Source organism: Agelaius tricolor, unplaced genomic scaffold, assembly GCF_023055355.1.
Source record: "Agelaius tricolor isolate 1412-34295 unplaced genomic scaffold, bAgeTri1.0.p SCAF_4, whole genome shotgun sequence".
Lineage (NCBI taxonomy): Eukaryota > Metazoa > Chordata > Aves > Passeriformes > Icteridae > Agelaius > Agelaius tricolor.
Window position 1 is genome coordinate 48,424,955 of NW_027269264.1, and position 19,620 is coordinate 48,444,574.

The window sequence follows — 19,620 nt, forward strand, 5'->3', positions numbered from 1 at the left end:
GGTCACCCTTTTTTTGGCTCTGTAAGTGTCCTGACAGCGAGCTTTGGGTTGGTTGGTGGACGCAAGAAGAGGGAGCATTTTTTCTTGCATCCACAGTCGCATTTGATGGAGACAATGCAGCTACCCACACAGAAGTAGGCAGATGAAACCATCTCAGCAGGCTGAGCCCAGATAATACAACACAGATGATCAGCTCAAGAGCCTCCATGCAAAGGCTGCCCGCAGAAGAGCTCCCACAGAGCTCTCCCCTGCCAGCATCTCCTCCTCCTCTCCCAGCGTCAGCAAGGCATGGCCTCCGAGCCCATACACAAAGAAAACACAGCAGTCCCCAAGCAGATCCCTCAGCAAGAGGTGCCACAGGGCTCACCAACATCTCACCAAGATTAAAGGGCTCCCATCATGTGTAAGCTAGCCTTGTGTTCTGAGACCCTCTATGATATGGGCCTGCTTTAGGCCTTCTTCAAAATAATTTCAGTTTCCTTGAGTAGGTCTGTGCAATGGGAACAAGTTATTTAAGTGCCTTGCTCATGCTGGCCCAGCTGAGCCTGGTAGGTGACCTCAGTTTCTGCATCATACGTGGGTGGCTCCATCTAATGGCCTTTTGCCTCTGCTGGCCCATCCTAGGTGACTTCTGGCTTTATCCACACTTTATTCTGACTTTACTCCTAGTTTGGTCCTGATACAGGGTTGGATGGGGGTAGAGCAAATGTTTGATGGATGACTCCTTCCCCGGGAAAATCATCACCTCTGCCTGGTATGAGTTAGGGGGATTCCACCTCTCTCCTGAGATGCAGCTCATGCTTGCTCATACAAGGATCTTGGACTTCTTCCTCTGACAAGTCAATCCAGCCAGTTTTGCAGAAATCTCACTGGTATGACATTTCCCAAACATTAGCTGATCCCCCCAGCATTCGTCTCCGTGGATTGTTTTATCTGTGCTTGTCAGCCCCGTGTGTCACATCCTTCAGGAAGATAAACTGGGTTCTAAAAATGAAACACAAGGCCAAATTCACCGCTTCTTAATCTGCATATAATTCCACAGATTCTGGTGGGATTGCATGAGGTTTCCAACAGCAGAGCTCTGGCAGTCTCTCCACATGACTGTGTGTTGCTTTCAGCAACATTTCCTAACACAATGATGGAACTCATTTGGTGAGATAGCTATAAAAAGAAATTTTTGTTGAGAACAGTAAAAAATCCAGACTTTATTGGTCTTTGAAAAAGAAAGAAAAAAAAGTTGTTTTTTTTTTTTCTTTTATGGCTCCATATACATCCCTCTGTAACTCCTATACAGGTCCAAAAATGGGCATGTCAAGATGCTGGGGTTTTCTAAAGGAAGATGAAAAATTGGAGAGGGAGGAAAAACTCTGCAATAACTGACTTGTGGTCAAGAGCAAATTTATTTTACAGAAATGTTAAGTGCTGTCTTCATTACAGCACATCAATTCCCTCTTAAGGAAAAAAAGTCCTGCATGGTGAAGATTATTTCAGCTGCAAGAGAAAGGTTTATGGGCAAACAGGTTTTGGAGGGAATCAAAGGCAAAAAATTATTAGCATTATGAATATAGGAGAGAAGAAGGAAAGCAGCATATACTGTGTATTCCAGTAGCTTCACAAAAATGCTGGAGCTCCTCTGGGAGGTCTTGTGGCTAAATAGTTTCAGATCCAGCATAGCTGAAGTTTGGTGAAATTCTATTCTGTGCTGTAGAATCCTAGAATTCTGTAGAATTCTGTAGAATACTGTAGAATCTGTAGAATCCATTGGAAAACATCAAGTAGTACCATCTGGTCTTAAACCTTGGAGTCATCTGAACACTGCACAGAAAGCTGATCAGGTACAAAACCTGTGCTGGGGAAAGGGCTGGGGAGCTCAAACAGCAGTGTGCTTGCTGCCATAAAAATGGTAAATGATATGTGTAATATAGTAAGGCTGTTGGAGTGCAGCCATGGGAACAGGCAGTTCATGACTGAGGAAAAAATCCAGGCCTTTGTGCCCCAATTTTCCAATCAGTACTAATAGCTGTCCTAATGCTCCTGGTTATTCCAGCATCTTGCCCTTACATCTCTCTCCTAACTGATTAGCAGATAAGCTTTGTCTTCTAAAATCAATATGCCATTATAGCCAATGGAATAAACATACCTTCCTAAATATGTGCCCTATGTGCCACCCAAATAGGTGGTCCATAGACAACCATCAGATGGTTGCAGTCTTCCATACTGGACCTTGCAAATATTTAAAGTCAAGTAGCACGTAATATTTTTTGTATTGGAATCTTCAAGGTTCATTTCAAAAGATGCAGATGTTTCAAAATCAATACACATTTCTGAAAAGATGAAGGGCATTTAATCCAAGAGACAAGTGTAACACAGTAACTCAGCATGATGCAGTTGATCCTTTTGGAAGACTTTGAAGATTCCCTGGCTTTAACAAGAGCACCTGCAGAGCTTTTCCATTGTGGGACATGCTCTGAAAGGTCAGTGTTCAAACATGCCCAGCAGCCCTCCCAGGTAACATCATACAAGGCTACACATCATATGCAAAGCCTCAATAGACTTGATATTTCTCAACAATGTTGAAGTGAAAAAAAATTCACCTAGAGTTTGCCAGTATGTGTCACCCTGTGGTTTGGAAACCAGATTTGTCTTTAAGAAGACATCTGTTACAACAATGCTTGTTTGCTTGCAATGCAGAACTGCTTGACTGTGTATGGTACTGGGAAAAGGACAAAAATAACATTTGCAATATCTCTCACAGTTTGAATAACTTAATGGATTCTTGAAAAGATCCTATTCATGCATAGTATCAACAGATGTGACCCTTCCTCTTGTGTGGATTTAAATCCCTGTTATTAATCTCAATCCCCATCTCTGCTCAGACTAATTCCATCACATGGAGAATAACCCATGATGATAAAGAGCAGTTTGTGCAAAATGAGCGAAATAAGCATATTCTGAGGGATTTTACTGTAATTTATAGCATATGAAAATTTGCCCTTCAGGGGACTGTAAGTCAGTTCAGATCTATGGGGTTAGTCTACCCTAAACAAAAAGATAAAAGAAGGGGTGTGAACTTTTCCAGGTATTAAACAAATGAATTCTCTGGGGACTGTTAACTGGAAACAGCTGCTTTAAAAATGTGCTCAGAGCTGTCCCTGCAAAGTTTCTCAGCCTTACATAGAAATCCACAGTCAAAGATTTAATAATGGTAGGATGCCCTTCTCTTTTCACAGTCTGGGGAAATATAACAACCTTCAAGTTGCTTTTGCTATCACTTTATGAATTTCTTTCCTTTGGATCTTTACATTTATAGTGGAAACTGCTTTCTTTCAGTTGGTCTTCCTGAGAAATCTGAAAATGTGGCGAAACCGGGGACGTGCTGTGCCTCTTGTAAGGAATTCCATCAAATAAAGCAGACAGTTTTACAGCTGAAGCAAAAGGTATGAACACTGATCACTCATGTCTTTACCAGACCTGCATGTTTTACAGCAACTGAGGTTAATTTCTATGTTTGGAGCTGTCACTGACATGTGGTTCTTGCACATACAAAGAGAAGGGCAATATATTTTAAAATCACGTAGGAATGATCTCTTCCTTATGCTCTTTTACAATTTGTAAGCAGATTGCTCCCCAAGTTCATGGAGCTGTGTTACCAAGCTTGTGGTAACACAGGCCGAGCCCAGATTTCTCGGCAATCTGTGCTGGCCTGAGTTTTTCATTCACTCTGAATGCAGAGGATTTTGGACATGATCCACCTCTAGAGTAAGCTCATGCAAGACATTTCATAGATGTGGGAACATGATTTTTCATTAATAGGATGCTGGTACAGAATTCTTGCCAAATAGGTGTGGGACTAAACAAAAATATCACTAGCTTTAAATATGACTTTCCTCTTAAAAAAGAAAAACCCTCAGTCACAAACCTTTTGGTATTTTTTTACCTATTCCCTTGCTAGTAGAGAATAATGCATTTAGAAACTTTTCCTGGGCTTCAATTGCTCACATATGTAGCTTCCTTTTGCATTTTAGTAGTGCAATAACGAAAGAGTAGTAGTGAGATAATGCAAAGACACAGCCTCAGATTTGGAGAGACATATGCAGGAATGCAGGTGTAATGCCTTTTCTGGTGGCATCTCCTTTGAACACTAAAGTTCTTTCAAATTGAAGCTTTCTGTAGGAATATTCTCAGCAGATCATGCTGACAGGCTGTAATTATTTCTCCCAGGGTACTCAATTAATTTCTTTCCATTATGTCAAAACACGATTTGGTGTATTCAGTCATTGCATTTGATGTTACTCATTTAATATTAGGAAGAAAGAAATATTCCTTATTAAAGTGAAATTTACTGAGGTTGGAGATACTCTTTATCTCCAAAATCTCAAAACATCATTTATTTTTTCTGAATCAGTATGAACACAAACATGGAAGTGACAGAATTTCATGTGATGAAAATTCTGTTTTTCAAAAAATGGTAGCAGAGAGGTTAAAAAAGGATCCATGCCTTTGAGTGCCTGTTTCTCCAGCTGTTTTCCATGATGCTGAGCAGACTCACACTGACCTCCAGGGAAGGATCTGGGGGTCACATTATTGGCCACATTGTTTGCTCGAGAATTGATTGATGGAATTAATGGGAGGTTTTTGTGTCTAACTTCTGCTGTTAGATGCTTGTGTTCAAAACTCATTCCAGGAAAACTCAGACCACTGAGACCTGTCACTGTAGGCATTTGTGTAGTAGCTGTGTAGCAGCTCACTCTTGCTTCACAGCTAAATCTTGTCATAGTTCCCAACTTAATTTTTCCCCCTGTATGCCCCTAGAGAGACTTGATCGACTTGGCATCCTCAGAGGGAACCCACAGGGTTGTGCTCCACACAGAAGGAGCTGAAAGAGAAGGTTCCCAGTACCCTCACAACTGTTACCCCAAAGAAAAGAGAGTTTTTGTCTATGCTGAGTGGAGACCTGTCCCCATGGTGCTTCTCTGCCCAGGGAGACATCAACCCTCATGTTTCACCAGCCACTTGCCATGGCCAAGTTCTCCTGGGGAGGACATCTCTCAATAGCTGTGGTTAAAGCTGTTCTGTTTTACATAGAAAAGTTAATTTCTGTCTGCCAGGGAGATGGTTTATGAAATGAGTTTTCAGTCTTGTGGTTAAGACTTTCAGATTTTATTAACTTTATTCAAAATTGTGGTTAGCAGAAAAGCCTCTCATCCAATGAGATGCACAGTCCTGATAGACTAGAGGTCTGTGGGCAGTCCTAGGTTGATCTAAGACCTTGATGAAAGGAAGAAGAGTGGGAAGCTGAAAAACTGAGGAAAATATATCTGGCATGCTGACACACAGCCAACAATTAAAAGACAAAAAAACGAGTAAGCTTGATCCTATTGCACAGATGTGTTTAAACATCTTAATTAGAAAGCCATGTTCCACATCACTCCTGACAAGCATTGTCCAATTTTCTAAACCACAGACCTCCTAGAAACTATGCAAAACTCCAAATGCAACATGCAAAACAGCACATGGAAGATTTATTTCTAGAAGAGCCTTCCTTTAGAATTTACTCTTGCTAATATTTGGATGCAGATGGGAAAAACAACCAAAATATTATTTTCTAAGGGCCATTAGGAATTGGAGTTGTAGATGGAGAAAGCCAAGGTTACCCTGGACTAGGATCCTGGTTCAGTTAAAAGGTGAAACAGAAATTAGGCCAGTGAGTATATCCAATAGCTAAGAGGATGTGAGTCAACAACAAAAACACATGGTTTGGCCCAGAGCATGTAACAACCATTTTCTGGCCAGAAGATATCAAAGAGCAGTGAGCTAGACCAGAGCCTGGGTATTTTGGCACTCCTAGTGTGTACTTCAAGTCCAGCTGAGTCAGTGGGGAAGCATGCATAGATGCTTTCACAGCAGCTATGTGATTTCTTTTCTAATTACTCAGTTGTTACAACAGCCCAGCTGGCAGGAACAAATAAATATTTAAGCATCAGAAGAGAATACACTTCCAAATCCACTTCATGATGAGTCTTTGCCACTAAATGCACCTTTTTACTCCAGTCTGACCATTTGCAGTATAACCTGAAGAGTATTCATGGCTGGGTCTATGTACTAAGTGACATCTGTTTATCAACTGATATAGCTGTAGATCCCCAGAATTAGATATTTACATGCAAGCTAAAAAGAGGGCTTCAGTTAATCTGCCACTCAGTTGTGGCTATCCCTAAGGAGAAGCACTCACTGATGATACTGAAAATATTCTCAAAAAAACTACTTTAAAAATATAATACTCTCAGGTAGCCACAGGATTTGACTTTTTGTCTCTGCTTTTGCTTGTCAGCATTGGAACCACAGAGTCCTTAATTGATTTGTGTCATGTAGTGGAAGTTTTGTACCACAGTCCTTGCAAGCCTTTCCTTTGTATCCAGCCAGGAACAGGTGTGTCCTCTGGGCAGGACACACCTCTAGGAAACAAAACTTTGCTGACCAGAGCTAGCCAGTAGTTGTTCCCATGCTGATCCTGGCCAGTGAGAGAATCTGTGAGAGCCTCCAGATACTGAATTTTCCTCTTCCGCTCCAGAGGTAGGGTGTTGTGTCCCACAGAGTAGCCCTCTGTTCAGGAGCCCCACAGTTTGGTCTGGGCTGCACTGGCTGGGAAGCTGACCCAGAAAGCTGCAAGGTCACTGGTAAGCAAAGCACATGTTTTCCTTTGAAAAAGCAGAGATGACAGCTCACCCCAGAGCTATAGGTGTGCTGAATCCCCATTTTCTGTGTGAAAAGCAAATTCATAGGAGTGAGAATATAAGAAATACCCTCTGGGACTTCTGTGAAAATATGATCTCATCCAGCCACTGATTTCTGCAGGGGTGGAGTGAATCTACCAAATTCTTGTTAAACATACATCATGATTCTTAATTTGCCTATAGTGTAGTCATCTGGTCTTTGGAACCACAATTCTCTCCAAAACCTAACTCACAAATGGCTGATAAATCCTTGTGTTCCTGTCATCACATTTTGAGCTCCAGTCTCAAAATCAAACTGGTGTTTCCAAAATGCCACCAAGAACTATCCCAGCATTTTCAACCTTTTTTCCTGATTTGTTTTTTTCCTTCAGAACTGTCCTGTGCATCCAACCCCAAACTATAAGCATCACAGGCTGCCTTTAAATTGTAATCCTTAAGCAATAACATGTTTGCCAAAGGAAATTTTCCCAGTTCAAGTAGGTACTGCAGGTGCATAACACTGTGGCTTTCCCCTGTGCATTACATTAGGTTTCCAGTAATGGCAGAAGAATGTATGTCAAATAATTACAGAAACAGGTAGGAGTCTTAAAAACAGCCCAGCTCAGAGAATTCCAGATAGCTGATAAAAAGCTTTGTCAAATAGCAGGAGTCATCATCTATATTATTCAATGCAGCTGTCACAGGCAAATGCTGCAGAATTCAGCATCAATTTATCCAATGAGCCAAATTCATTCAAGAAGCAACAAAGTTCACCCAGGGGTAGGTCTGCACTGCTATTGCTGAAATAGTTTTCCAGTTCAATTTGGCAGGGCAAAATCCCTAAGTCTACATGCAGCCACTCACCACTAATAAACTCCTCTCCTCACTGCACACCAGCCTCTTGGCTCCTCCAGGCACCCTTCAGCTGCCTCTTAAGAAACTAAACATTTGCAGAATATTTCTAAATATGCTGAATTATTAAATACATTCAACTGGATAGGTGAATGTTTCATGGATAATTAAGCAGGTAATGGATAATGACAGTTTAAACTGTAGTATACAATTCTGCTTGCATTCTCACTTTGTCTCTCTGTGCAGAGCAGATCCAGACATCTGATGGGTTAAACAGTGTGGTTACTTTCCAGGACCAGATTCACAAAGGATTTAGGGTTCTCATTAAAACCTATGGAAAGGTAGTGGCTTGTGCAGCAATTCAGGACTTAAATATCTGAGAAAATGTTGCCCTGAGAAACGAAGTAAATGAATAGAGGAAACTTCAAATAAGGAAAAACAGGTTTCCTGAGAAGCAGTAATGAGACTCAAGTTTTTCAGAACTTGTATCTCTCCTGAATTTCCTCTGTCCTCTGTTGGATTGGCTTTCAGTATTTCCACAGTGACTTGAAAAGTGAACAGACTCACAGAATAAGAATGTTTTTCTGATTATATCAATCAAGGATAGGAATAAACTCATTATATTTTCCTGAAATATTTAAATAACTGTTTGTTCACATGAAAGCTTGAATAAGAATGTAGTTTTTCTGGCTGAACAATTAAGGTCTTACACAGATTTTTTTTTTTTTTTTGTCTTGGCAGGTTGCTTTGCTGCCAAATAATGCTGCTGATCTTAGCAAGCAAATCACTGGTGAAAAAGTGCTTGCCTCTAATGCATATATCCCTGGTCCCCCAGGCCAGCCTGGCCAACCAGGCCCTCCAGGTAATACCAGAGGGGTGGAAATGTGCAGGACTGTTGTACAGAAATGTTTAGGACTAAAAAAGTAAACTTCAGTCTGCCAGCATGATTTCATATTTCATTTCATGTCATATGATTCCATATATTTCATATTTTGATTGATATATTATGTTAGAATTTGTGCTAAATTAAAACAAACAAACAAACAAAACTTTATGGGTGTTATGGTCAGCCTTTGCCAACTGTCTGACATCATCCATTGTAAATCCATGTGTTTCTTGGCATGCGAGCTGTGTTTGTCCTGTATGTGTCAAATTTCTCCCTCTCCCTGGGATATCTCACCTGCTTCAGTTGTCATTTCCAGTATTTTAACTCTGTCTTAAAACACTCTCCATTTAATTTCAGGAATATCTATTGCTTTAGCTCACAGTCAGGATTAGAGGAAAAAATGTGCTTTCAGTTTGTAGGAGTTTGTGCCAACTCTTTTATTTTTCTTTGTCTGATTTGCAAGGATTCATCTGTTGGTTTTATGTTGTATCCCAGATTGAAAGCAATCTGAAAAGTATAACTCCACTCACACCTTCTTTGCTAAGTTATAGATTGAAACACAGTGAAAAACAGAGAAATCCTAAAGCCCAAACTTAATCCAGACACCTCGCATCTGGTGGCCAACAATACTCAAAATTTTGCAAATTATGTTGAATGCAGATCTAATTTTGGGTCAGCAATAAATCCAAGCATTGTGCTGGATTTCATCAGGATTCTTACAGAGTACTGGCAAATGTTCCTTATGAGGACTGATTTACTCCCTCCTGAACTGCACCCCACCTTCCCATTTACATCCCCTTTTGCAATCTTGCTTTGTTTTCTGAGTCATTATCTCACTTTCCTGGAGGATGAGTATCTTCAGTCTTCAGCTCTTCATAAGTGCAAGGACAGTATGTTTAGAAGTTCTGCAACAGACTCTGAAGTGTAGAGTGGCTTGCTTTGCAATTCCTCCAAGGAATTGCAAAGGCCTGACCCTGCAGGTCTTCCCCCCACTCGGTTTCCCCTCTAATGAGCTGTCCGAGGTACTGCAGAAAACTGAAAACCACCCCTAAAAAACCCCCTTAAAACGCTTGATCACCTCCTCTGCTGCCCCCCAGAGAGAGTCCCAGGGAGTCATCATGGAACTTGAGTTGTCTACTTTTGAAAATCCTAACTGTACATACTCGGTCCTGCTGAATGCTTTTTACTCTCTGCCTTTTATTCTCTATGTTTTTCATGTGCCCTCAGTGTGAAGAGAAGTGTTTCCTCTTCTAATCATGAAGCATTTGAGCTAGTGACATTTTAATGGTCTTTATTGCCTGCAAATGTTGTTTCAGGTGCCTGATTTTCTGGTTTATGTTTCCTACTGTTTCCTTTGAGCTAAACATATGTTTTGTTGCCTGAGTGCTTCCTAAAAACTAACATGCTCTGCTGAACCAGCAGAAGCTGAAAATTACATAAAGCAAAATGGAAGAACAGAGCTTCTTTTCCCCCTAACACATTGGCTATTGCACTGGGCAAAAGAGAAGTGCAGCCCCCCACTGGAAAGAGCTTGCTTGTGTCAGTCATGTAGATGCCCATGACCCAAAATTCCCATGAGTTTTCTGAGGCTTTTTTTTTATCAGATGCTCCTAAATGTGATTTGTTTGTTCTTCTTTGTGTGAAAATGAGGAATTTGTGCTTTTCTTTTCATTCCCAGTCTATGTCCCTAATTACCTGGCAGACTCAAATTCTTGTTATACACAAGATTTAATTGTTTGGTGGTCACCTCTTGTAGCTACTGTGACAAGGGTTAATGTTGTCTCAGATGACTGCTGATGTGCAGATGCAGATAAATTGGTTGTGTTGTTGTGGCTTTGGGTGTGTTTAAGTAACCAGCCCACTGGGCCTTTAAAAAAAAGTCGTTCCCAACTTCTTGCACTGATGAAGTGTCGTGAAGGCTTTCCCTGGCAGGTAACTTTTGCTTTTGATTTCAGGGGCTCCAGGACCTAAAGGGAGTCAAGGAGCTCCTGGATTACCTGGACCTCCTGGCCAGCCAGGCCCTCGTGGATCAATGGGACCAATGGGCCCATCTCCAGACATATCACACATTAAGCAGGGCAGACGGGGCCCTGTGGTCAGTATTCCTGTCTCCTGCAGTGCACTGCACAAGTGCCCTTAGCTCCACAGCTTCTCACACCCTTGTGACACTTTCTTTTCTCTTGCAGGGCCCACCTGGCGCCCCAGGGAGAGATGGTAGCAAGGTGAGGAGAGGTACTAATTTCCATAAGATGGGCACGTGCACATGTGAAGTGCTGGCTTGCCAGAGAGACTCAGCACGCTTGTAGTCACACCCTTTTGCTACCTCATTTCCTTTTTAAAGATGAAAGCATCCTGTTTTCCAACTCCTTCATGTCATCTTTCTGCTATTTTGTGTTTGCCATTCCTAAAGTCTTGCAAATAGTCCTGCCAGGCTCTATGCCACACTGAATTATTTTGTTTCTCTGCAGCTCTTTTGGCTTTTCCATGAAGAAATGTTGGCTTTAGCCCTTTTCATTCATTGTGAATTCTTCCTGTTCATTGATTCACTTGTTACTGTCCAGGAGAAATATCAGAAATTCTCCACTCTGTTCCCACTAGAATCAGCAGCATTTTCCAAATAAGCATCAGCTGATGATTCTTGATCTGAGAACAGTAAATGAGGCTACAGAAGCAAACTTTTTAAACTTGCTTTAGTCACAGCAAACTAACTGAGGTGGTATTGATTACAGGGGGAGCGAGGAGCACCAGGACCAAAGGGGATACCTGTAAGTATTCCACACAGATGGAATTTCCACAACAGAGTGATGTTGACTACTAACCACAGGTCAGCCAAAAGTTAAAGAAAAAAAACTCCTGTGCCAAGATAACAGATAATTTACATACACAGAAGATGTTGTTGGAAAGAAAGTAATTGCCTGTTTTCATCCAAATGTTTTTGCCTACAAATCTCTTCCTTTGCTGAGTGTGTGACCAAAGGCAGTAGGTGACACCCTTAGAAGGCAGAACCATGCAGGGTGCTACTTAGTACAGTTCAACCTCTGCTCCCAATGGGAATTTGATCTCCGGAACCTTTTAAAATCCTGCCCCTTACCTCTCTCAGATTTGGGAAACTAGAGGTTTTGAGTTCCAGAAGAAGGAATGAATACTGGGGATCTGTTTTCAGGTGAACTTGTTCAAAAAATCTCTGGGGTCCCCAGCACAGGAAGGACATGGACCTGTTTGAGCAAGTCCAGAGGAGGCCACCAAGTTGATCAGAGGGCTGGAGCACCTCTCCTATGAGGAAAGGCTGAGAGAGTTGGGATTTTTCAGCCTGGAAAAGACAAGGCTTCAGGGTGACCTAATGGCATACCTGAAGGGAATCCACAAGGAAGATGGAGAGGGACTATTCACAAGGGCATGTAGTGACAGGACAAAGGAATGGCTTCAAACTGAAAGAAGGCAGGTTTAAATTAGATATTAGGATATTAGGATATTTTCTGTGAGGGTGGTGAGACACTGGCACAGGTTGCCAAGAGAAGCTGTGGGTGCCCCATCCCTTCAAGTGCTTAAGGCCAAGCAGGATGGGGCTCTGAGCAATCTGGTCTATTGAAAAGTGTCCCTGCCCATGGCAGAAGTGCTGGGACAACATGGTCTTTAAGGTCCCTTCAACTCAAATCACTCTGTGATTCTATTCATTTATGGTATTTTCTCATTGGTGGAGTTGATTTTTCAGGGTGTGACCAGTAGAGTGTGCTCAGTATTGAGTTTATTTTACTGTGTGAAGTCAGCTAAAATGAAATAATGATTTTCTAAAATCAGATACTCTCTGCATTGTAATTACCAATATATTTAGAAAGTGATGGACAGCAGCAAGGTTACCATATTGAAAAGACACTTGACAAATAATAGCAGTCTTAAAAGAATTTGTTGATTAATCATTCTAAGAATGTAATTTATGTCAGTTTAATAAGCAAGAAGACAAGAAACCAAGATTAATCTCCTCTATTCCCATGAGGTCTGAAGGTATTCTTATGAAGCAAAGGAATTGTTAAGTGACAAAAGGACTGAGCATTTTGGAAATGTAAGCTCTGTCTGCAAAAACATCTGATTCTTTCAAAAATTGTTTCCTGATTAAAGGTGGTTAAAAAACAGACCATTAGCTTTTGGCAATTGATACAAAGCAGAATTTTACTGAACAACCCCTGCAGGAGTAATTCTATCAGCCAGTTTGAAAACTGTGGATTGTGATTAATGGCAGTGCCTTGTGACTGCAGGGCCCACCGGGTTCATTTGATTTCCTATTGCTGATGATGGCAGACATCAGAAACGACATCGCTGAGCTGCAAGAGAGAGTGTTTGGACACAGGACTCACTCATCAACAGAAGAGTTTCCATTACCTCAGGAATTCACAAACTATCACGACACAGTAGACTTTGGATCCGGAGAAGACTACAAACCACGGGCAACATCCAGAAACACCAGGATACAGAAGGCAGACCACCCTTAGCTATTCCTACTGAACAACAAAGCCTCTTTAGAATTCTTCAAGATAAAAAAAAAAATGCACTGACAATGTAATATATATATATATATATATATATATATATATATGTGTGTGTGTATATATATATATATATATATCTTATTTCCCATTTTTCTTTCTGCTTTTCCTGAACCATGCTGCCTGTACTGTAGCTTTCCTGGTTCATGGTAGCCTCCTTGCAGAAATTCCATACTGCCAAGCCTGCACTGTGCATTGTACCTAGACTATCAAAAAAACCTTCTTAGCATATAGTATGATTAAGGCATGCTCTAGCTAATAACACAGACCACAGCATTCCATCTGCCTACTTTGCATTCTATGTCCAAATGACCCAGTACACAAATTTTGCCAGGGACAAAGGGTTAGCTGAACATCATCCTTGAATTATGTTGATAGTGAACACTTTGGTCCACAGTTACTTTATGAATGCAAATAAATTATACCACAAAACTCAAGTCTCCAGCTACTGTCCCCAGGCTCAGGAGAGTGTGAGAAGTGGACCCCTGTTTCACAGCAGAGGCCATCTCTAAGTGAGACATGCCTTCTACTATGCCTCATCAAGGCAGAAAAAGGCAAAAAAAAAGTTGGAGGGTTAACCAAGGGTGCTGCTGCTTGATCAGTAAATTATTCGGCTTTGTGTTGCTAGAGTATTGTTCAAAGACAGTCAAAAGATGTGTGTGTCCTAAACTACTTTAGGACACACACAAACACTACTTTTTCTTTACCATTGTCCCACTGCTCAGTGTGAAGGCCAGTTAGCTTTCTCAACAGATTTGTGTTGGATACATTACACAAAGATAATCAAGATAAAGGGGATGTTTAAAGCAGGAAACCAAATCAAAAGTGAATCAGGCAGGCTTATTGGCAAGAACAAAATATATCCCAGCCTTGCAGAAAGAGTCAGGTTCTGACCTCCTGCAGGTGCATGTCTTCCTTGGTAGCTGATTCTGAAGTCTGAGTGAAATCAAGACCAGAGAAAGGCCTCATGTTTGCAAAGAGCTTCCACCTGTTTTGTTCTCTGCTGCATGAGACCAACCTAAATGGCTTTCACCAGACTGGAACACAGAGTGGCAGTGTGTTTGGCTGGGTGTATGAGGAGTGTGAGTATGTGCAGGAGTGCACATGACAAAACATTTCAGCTGGTACGAGGATGGCTAAGGTGAGGTACTGCACATGGGATCCTATACTTGTGAATGGGGATAAAAGGGAGTGCCCTTTATTTACACTGGAAAATTGGATGCACAAGTTATACCATACCTCATGGATGATGTATGTTGCCATTTCTTTTGGATTACTACAGCTGCTGAGGACGTTGCCATGCTTAGAATATAAAGGAGTATATTAAGCACAAAATTTCAATGTTGTGTCTGTGTAGCTGCTACTTCTACAGTATGTTTAGTGTTTGGTAGTGTCCATGTCACAAATGCAAAGAGAAAGTTGTTACTTTGCCATGTATTTCAGGGCTTGCATGTTCTAGTAGAATAAATACAGGTAAAAATAGAAGAAGGGCCTTTTCAGAAAATACATAAAGGTTTGGATTCCGTTCCATATTCTCTGGGCTGAAAGACAGTTGGTGTAATCCTGACAGCATCAGTACAGGTCATGCTGCATAAACAGGTGGTTGTCTAGACTTTTCCATAACTTCTGTGTACTGTCTTAAGAGGATGTGTTCATTCCTGTAGCCATTTCCCAATGTCTCACTGCCACTAAGCCACAAGCCAGGGCATTAGCTTTTAAGAACATGTGTTCTGTATTTCTTTTCACGTTATATCTGTATCAATATTTACAAAACAATGCCTAAGTCATGGGGATTGCTGAAAAAAATTCTAGAAATCTAACCCTGTGGTCCTTGGGCTTCTCCTCTGCCTGGGAGGAGCTCTGCCAGCAGCTGCAGATCCAAGCAGTCTTGTGAATCACATAATAAGGGAGATTTGAGGAAGGTACCTGTGTCCAAAAGAGGGATGGTCTTATATGCAGCAGGCTGGAAAAAACCTCAAAGATAGCATGAACTGAGGCAATTGTGTCTTATTTTCTTGATTTGAAGCAGGCAACTGAGTATAGATTATGTTATTGATGAATATGCCATTTTAATTAAGTTTGTTAAATGTCAAATGTTGTATTTTTAAATCTAGCAAGTTATGGAATCCTTGCATATGTTTACCACTGCACCCTGCTGGATCAGGCTGGCTCCCACTAGAGAATTAGTAGCTGCAGGTTTTTGACCTTCGACACTGAATAATCTAACTTCTGTTAGATGAGTCACTTCCTATATACAAACTAAACACTAATGCTTGCTGCCCACAAAGTGATGTACTCTAAAAAAGGCACTTATTTTAGTTCTAAGTTCTGCTTTTCTGAATAGAGGCACATACCCAATGAGAAGTTCCCACAGTTTGACCATCAAATTTCAGGGAGACGTGACAAGTGCCCTGCTGTGTAAAAGTGCCCAGGGAAGAGCTATTCTGAGACTGGACCAGAAAAGCAGATAAAATACATATTTTGCTGTAAGTACAGCAAGTTTTCGTACAGATTCATGAATATAAAAATAGCACATGCTTACATGCCTTTCTGAATGGAAACCTCAATGACTTCCCTTTCTGGAGCTGGCATGATTGGCTTTCACAGTATTAAAAAAAAGAAAGTGACAGAATGTGTTCCTTGGGCTTGCCCTTGGCATTGCCCTCCTCTGCACAGATTTCCTGCCTCAAAACTGTTTGAGTCTCAGCAGCAAGGAGGGAACACCATGGCAAAGACCACCCGGCACGACACAGGAATTCCTACAGCAGGGAGAGTCCCTCTGAGCACAGGTGGCTGGGAAGGCCCAGCCTTCAGCCCACATCCAGCTGAGATCTTTGCATGGAACTTTCTCGGTTCTGCTTACCTGTGTGGTAACTCATAAAACATTGTATCAGCAACATATCATTCAGATTTTGGGGTAAACACAAAAAAGTTCAGAAAACTGTCATTTTTTTCAGCACACCAAATGTTTCATAAAGCCAGAGCAGAGAAATCATTTTCAATCTTAAGTTTCCTTAGTGGTAGCCAGAGAAGTCATTACCTTGCAAATTATTTATTACTCTGCGGCTCCAAAAATAACAAACTCTCCCAAGAATCCAAAACAAGAAAGTAGAAACTTCTACACTCATGGCTAGTCTCATTACCAGGCTTATGCACATGACAACTTTGTTTCATATAAATGGTATGTATAATTTTATTAGAAATAAATATTATTTTGATGTTAAGACATCAAATTATAAGCAGAAGGATAATAAAGAATTTGTTATTTTATTAATATTAGAAATATATTTAATGGGAACATTTGCAAGAGTGTGTAGTGATAAGAAAATTCTGATTGTTAATGGGTTTAACATTTTGTTGCAAGGCTGTAGTTCTGACACACAAGAATTCCTATATAGTCAGACTAAATAAGAAAAGGAGAGGAAAATTGATTGTAAATGGAATTAGGGTGGTGCCTGGAGTTACTGTTAGCATCACAGCTTGCATAGCCTTCTGCCTAGAAGTATTTGAGTCCCAGAGCAGCAACAAAAGGTGGGGGTGAGGTCCAATTCTCTCTTAATTTCACACTTTAAAAAATCCATACGTTTGTTCCTTTTACACATTCCAGTAACTATACTGTTCACTTTATTTATATATAAAATACTAAAATGTGTATAAGATGACTGTGATTTTATGATGTATTCAAAATAACAAAGATATTTTTTCTTACACTGTTGGTAGCTGCTTTTTATTACACTTTGCCCTTTCTCTGCAACTGGAAGAAACAGATGGCAGGAAATCTCCTTACTGTGCCTTCTAGCACTTTTCTTGGAGCTGAACAATACTGTCATAGTTCTTCGACTCTGGGACATGAGCTCTGGCAAGCTGGGGTGGGTTTCAGACTTCGTGGGAATAAAGCACACAGCCACCCTGCCCTGTGGATGGTTGGTGGCTCCTTTGCCTCATCAGGGCTACACGAGGCTGGATCCAGCACCGCGGGCTGCCGGGTGCGCGCAGCTCCTGCACAGCCCGGGGATGCGGCACGGGGCTCCGGAGCTCCCCGGCATCCCGCCACCGCTAATGGGGAAATACCCGATACGCGGGTAGATGTGTAAACAAAGTAAAACGAAAAGTATCTATAAATCATAGTGAAACATGGCGGGGGAGGGAAGGAAAAAAAAAAAAGGAAAAAGTTGGAACAGTCACAGTAACAACCGTCTTCCGTTTTAGAAAGTAGATAATGGAGGCGAAGTGTTAAAGACAAAAATCTATGGTTAGCAGATCTAGGAATGAAAAGGTAGACAAAGGAGTTCCCGGATCCTGCTAGTAGATCCTGAGGATCCTGCTAGTAGTACTGTTCCCGTGACAGTATGAGGATAACAAAACAGAACTGTCAATAATTCATGGAAAGCAGGATCTCAGTCACATGATGTGTGCATTTGGGGAAAGCCAGATGGTAGTCGTATGACACGATGCAGTCCTTTTAGTCCTTTTCCTTTTAACCAATTACACAGCAGTGTATTTAAGTCAGACATTTTAAAATCTTCTTGTTTAATTGGCTTACATCCGATAGTTTTAAAAAGAACTAGCAGAGGACCGCCGGGACCCTGGATCGCCGCGGCGCGGCTCCTTCGCGCCCGCAAGCATCCCCCGCTCGGCCGGGTCTGCCCCGGTCCCTGTCCCGGTGCGAGGTCCCGGTACGCGGCTGCGGGCTGAACTCCGAGAGGAGCAGCAGGGCGAGGGAGGTGATCGTGTCCCAGCACGGAGCGCTGGGCTGGGCTCCAGTTCTGGGCTCCTGAGCGCCAGAGAGACGGGGAGCTCCTAGAGCGGGTCCAGCGGAGGGTGGCAAAAGGAATTAAAGGGCTGGAGCGTCTCTTATGAGAAAAGGCTGCAGGAGTTGGTGGTGTTCATCCTCCAAAGGAGACTGAGAGGGGACCTTATCCATGTCTGTCAGTGTCTGCAGGGAGGGGTCAGGGGATGGATCAGGCACTGCTCGGTGGTGCTGAGCGGTAGGACACGGGACAACGAGCCGCAACCGGTGCACAGGAAGTCCCACTTCAGCAGGAGGAAGAACTTTACTCGTTCGGGTGACCGAGCACTGGAACAGATTTCCCGGAGAGGCAGCGGAGTCTCCCTTATCCGAGACACTCAAGAACTGCATGAACGCGTTCTTGTGCCGTGTGCTCCAGGATGACCCTGTTCGAGCAGGCAGGCTGGGTCAGCTGTCCCGCCGTGGAGCCTCTCCAGCCTGACCCGTTCCGGGACGGCGGGACTGCGGCTGTGACTACAGCTCCCAGCGGGCTGCGCGGCGCCCGGGCGCTGCCGGGAGGCGGCGGCGGAGGCCGGGCGCTCGGTCGGTCGGCGGGATGCGGCTGTCGGTGGCGGCCGCCATCTCGCATGGCCGCGTCTACCGGCGGCTCGGGCTCAGCCCGCGGTCGCGCCTGGACCTGCTGCGGAACCTGGTGACAGCGCTGGTGCGCTATGAGCGCATCGAGACGCCCTGGGCGCGGGCCGACGAGATGCGCGGCTACGCCGAGCGGGTGAGCGGCGGCACCGCGCCGGGCCGGGCCGGGGGGTGGCGGGCGGCCGAGGCACCCTGACCCACCGCCTCTCTTCTGACCCACCGCCTCCTTCCTCACCCGCCGCCTCTCTCCTGACCCGCCGCCTCCTTCCCCCCCGCAGCTCATCGACTACGCCAAGCGGGGGGACAAAGACGAGCGCGCCATGCGCATGGCGGATTTCTGGCTGACCGTAAGTACCCCCCAGCCCCGCATCGGTCCCGGCCCGCCGCGGAGCCGGGGCTGAGCGTGCCGCCCCGCAGGAGAAGGACCTCGTCCACAAGCTGTTCAAGGTGCTGGCGCCCCGCTTCCAGCCGCACGCTGGCAGCTACACGCGGCTGCTGCAGATCCCCAACCGGGACGGGCTGGACCGCGCTAAGATGGCGGTGATCGAGCTGAAGGGGAACCCGCTGCCGCCGCTCGTCCGCCCGCGCCGCGACTCCGACAGGACCCTGCTGAACCAGCTGCTCAAGGGGTACCGGCAGGACGCGCAGCGGGCCCGCGGCACCCCCGTCTAGGGCACCCCCGTGGCCCAGGGAAGGGATGGTGTGTGAGGCAGGCAGGAGGGATGGAGGGTGATGGAAGTTGCCATGGAGAGGGCTGCTGAGTTTCACCACTTCCTCCCGATAGTTTGAAGATGACACTCAGCAAGAGAAGGAAATAAAGCTAGGAGCTGTGATGATCGGTATTTTCTATGTAAATAAACTTTGTTCAGAAAGTCGGTTTGCTTGTATTTGAGTTGTGTTCGGAGAATCATTTAGGGCAGAAAAGACCTCTGAAGTTATCAGATCCAGCCTATGACCAAACACCACCGTGTCAGCCAGACTATGGCACTAAGTGCTGTATCCAGTCTTAATTTTAACATCTCCAGGTGTGATTGGAACTGTGTCTCCATCACATCCTGGGCAGCTCCTTCGTGTCTATTCACCCCTTTTGTGAAGAAATTCTTTGTAATGTCCTACATAAACCTCCCCTGACTCAGCATAACTCCTGTGCTTGTAAGTTAATAGCTTATTCCAGAAAAATGGATTTGCTAACAGTGTGTTCTAGGAGCCAGTGTTCAGCATTTCAGGGTGGGAAGTTTGGTGAGA

General features: G+C 43.4%; 2 protein-coding genes across 2 annotated transcripts in view; both read left to right on the top strand.

Annotated features, from left to right (window-relative positions):
- The window catches only part of CCBE1 (collagen and calcium binding EGF domains 1), a 95,695-nt gene extending 78,993 nt beyond the window's left edge, over positions 1-16,702 (top strand). The window contains exons 6-11 of the mRNA XM_071425598.1: positions 3,331-3,437; positions 8,307-8,427; positions 10,407-10,546; positions 10,638-10,673; positions 11,181-11,216; positions 12,705-16,702. Coding sequence (XP_071281699.1) covers positions 3,331-3,437; positions 8,307-8,427; positions 10,407-10,546; positions 10,638-10,673; positions 11,181-11,216; positions 12,705-12,938 — 674 coding nt within the window. The 3' untranslated portion in view covers positions 12,939-16,702. The remainder of the gene's footprint in view (positions 1-3,330; positions 3,438-8,306; positions 8,428-10,406; positions 10,547-10,637; positions 10,674-11,180; positions 11,217-12,704) is intronic.
- A 1,576-nt stretch (positions 16,703-18,278) lies between these two features.
- Positions 18,279-19,250, top strand: MRPL17 (mitochondrial ribosomal protein L17). The gene is made up of 3 exons (XM_071425601.1): positions 18,279-18,511; positions 18,654-18,722; positions 18,793-19,250. The coding sequence occupies exons 1-3, from the start codon at positions 18,338-18,340 to the stop codon at positions 19,045-19,047; spliced, it is 498 nt and encodes a 165-aa protein (XP_071281702.1). The 5' UTR covers positions 18,279-18,337; the 3' UTR covers positions 19,048-19,250.
- Positions 19,251-19,620: the final 370 nt, after the last annotated feature.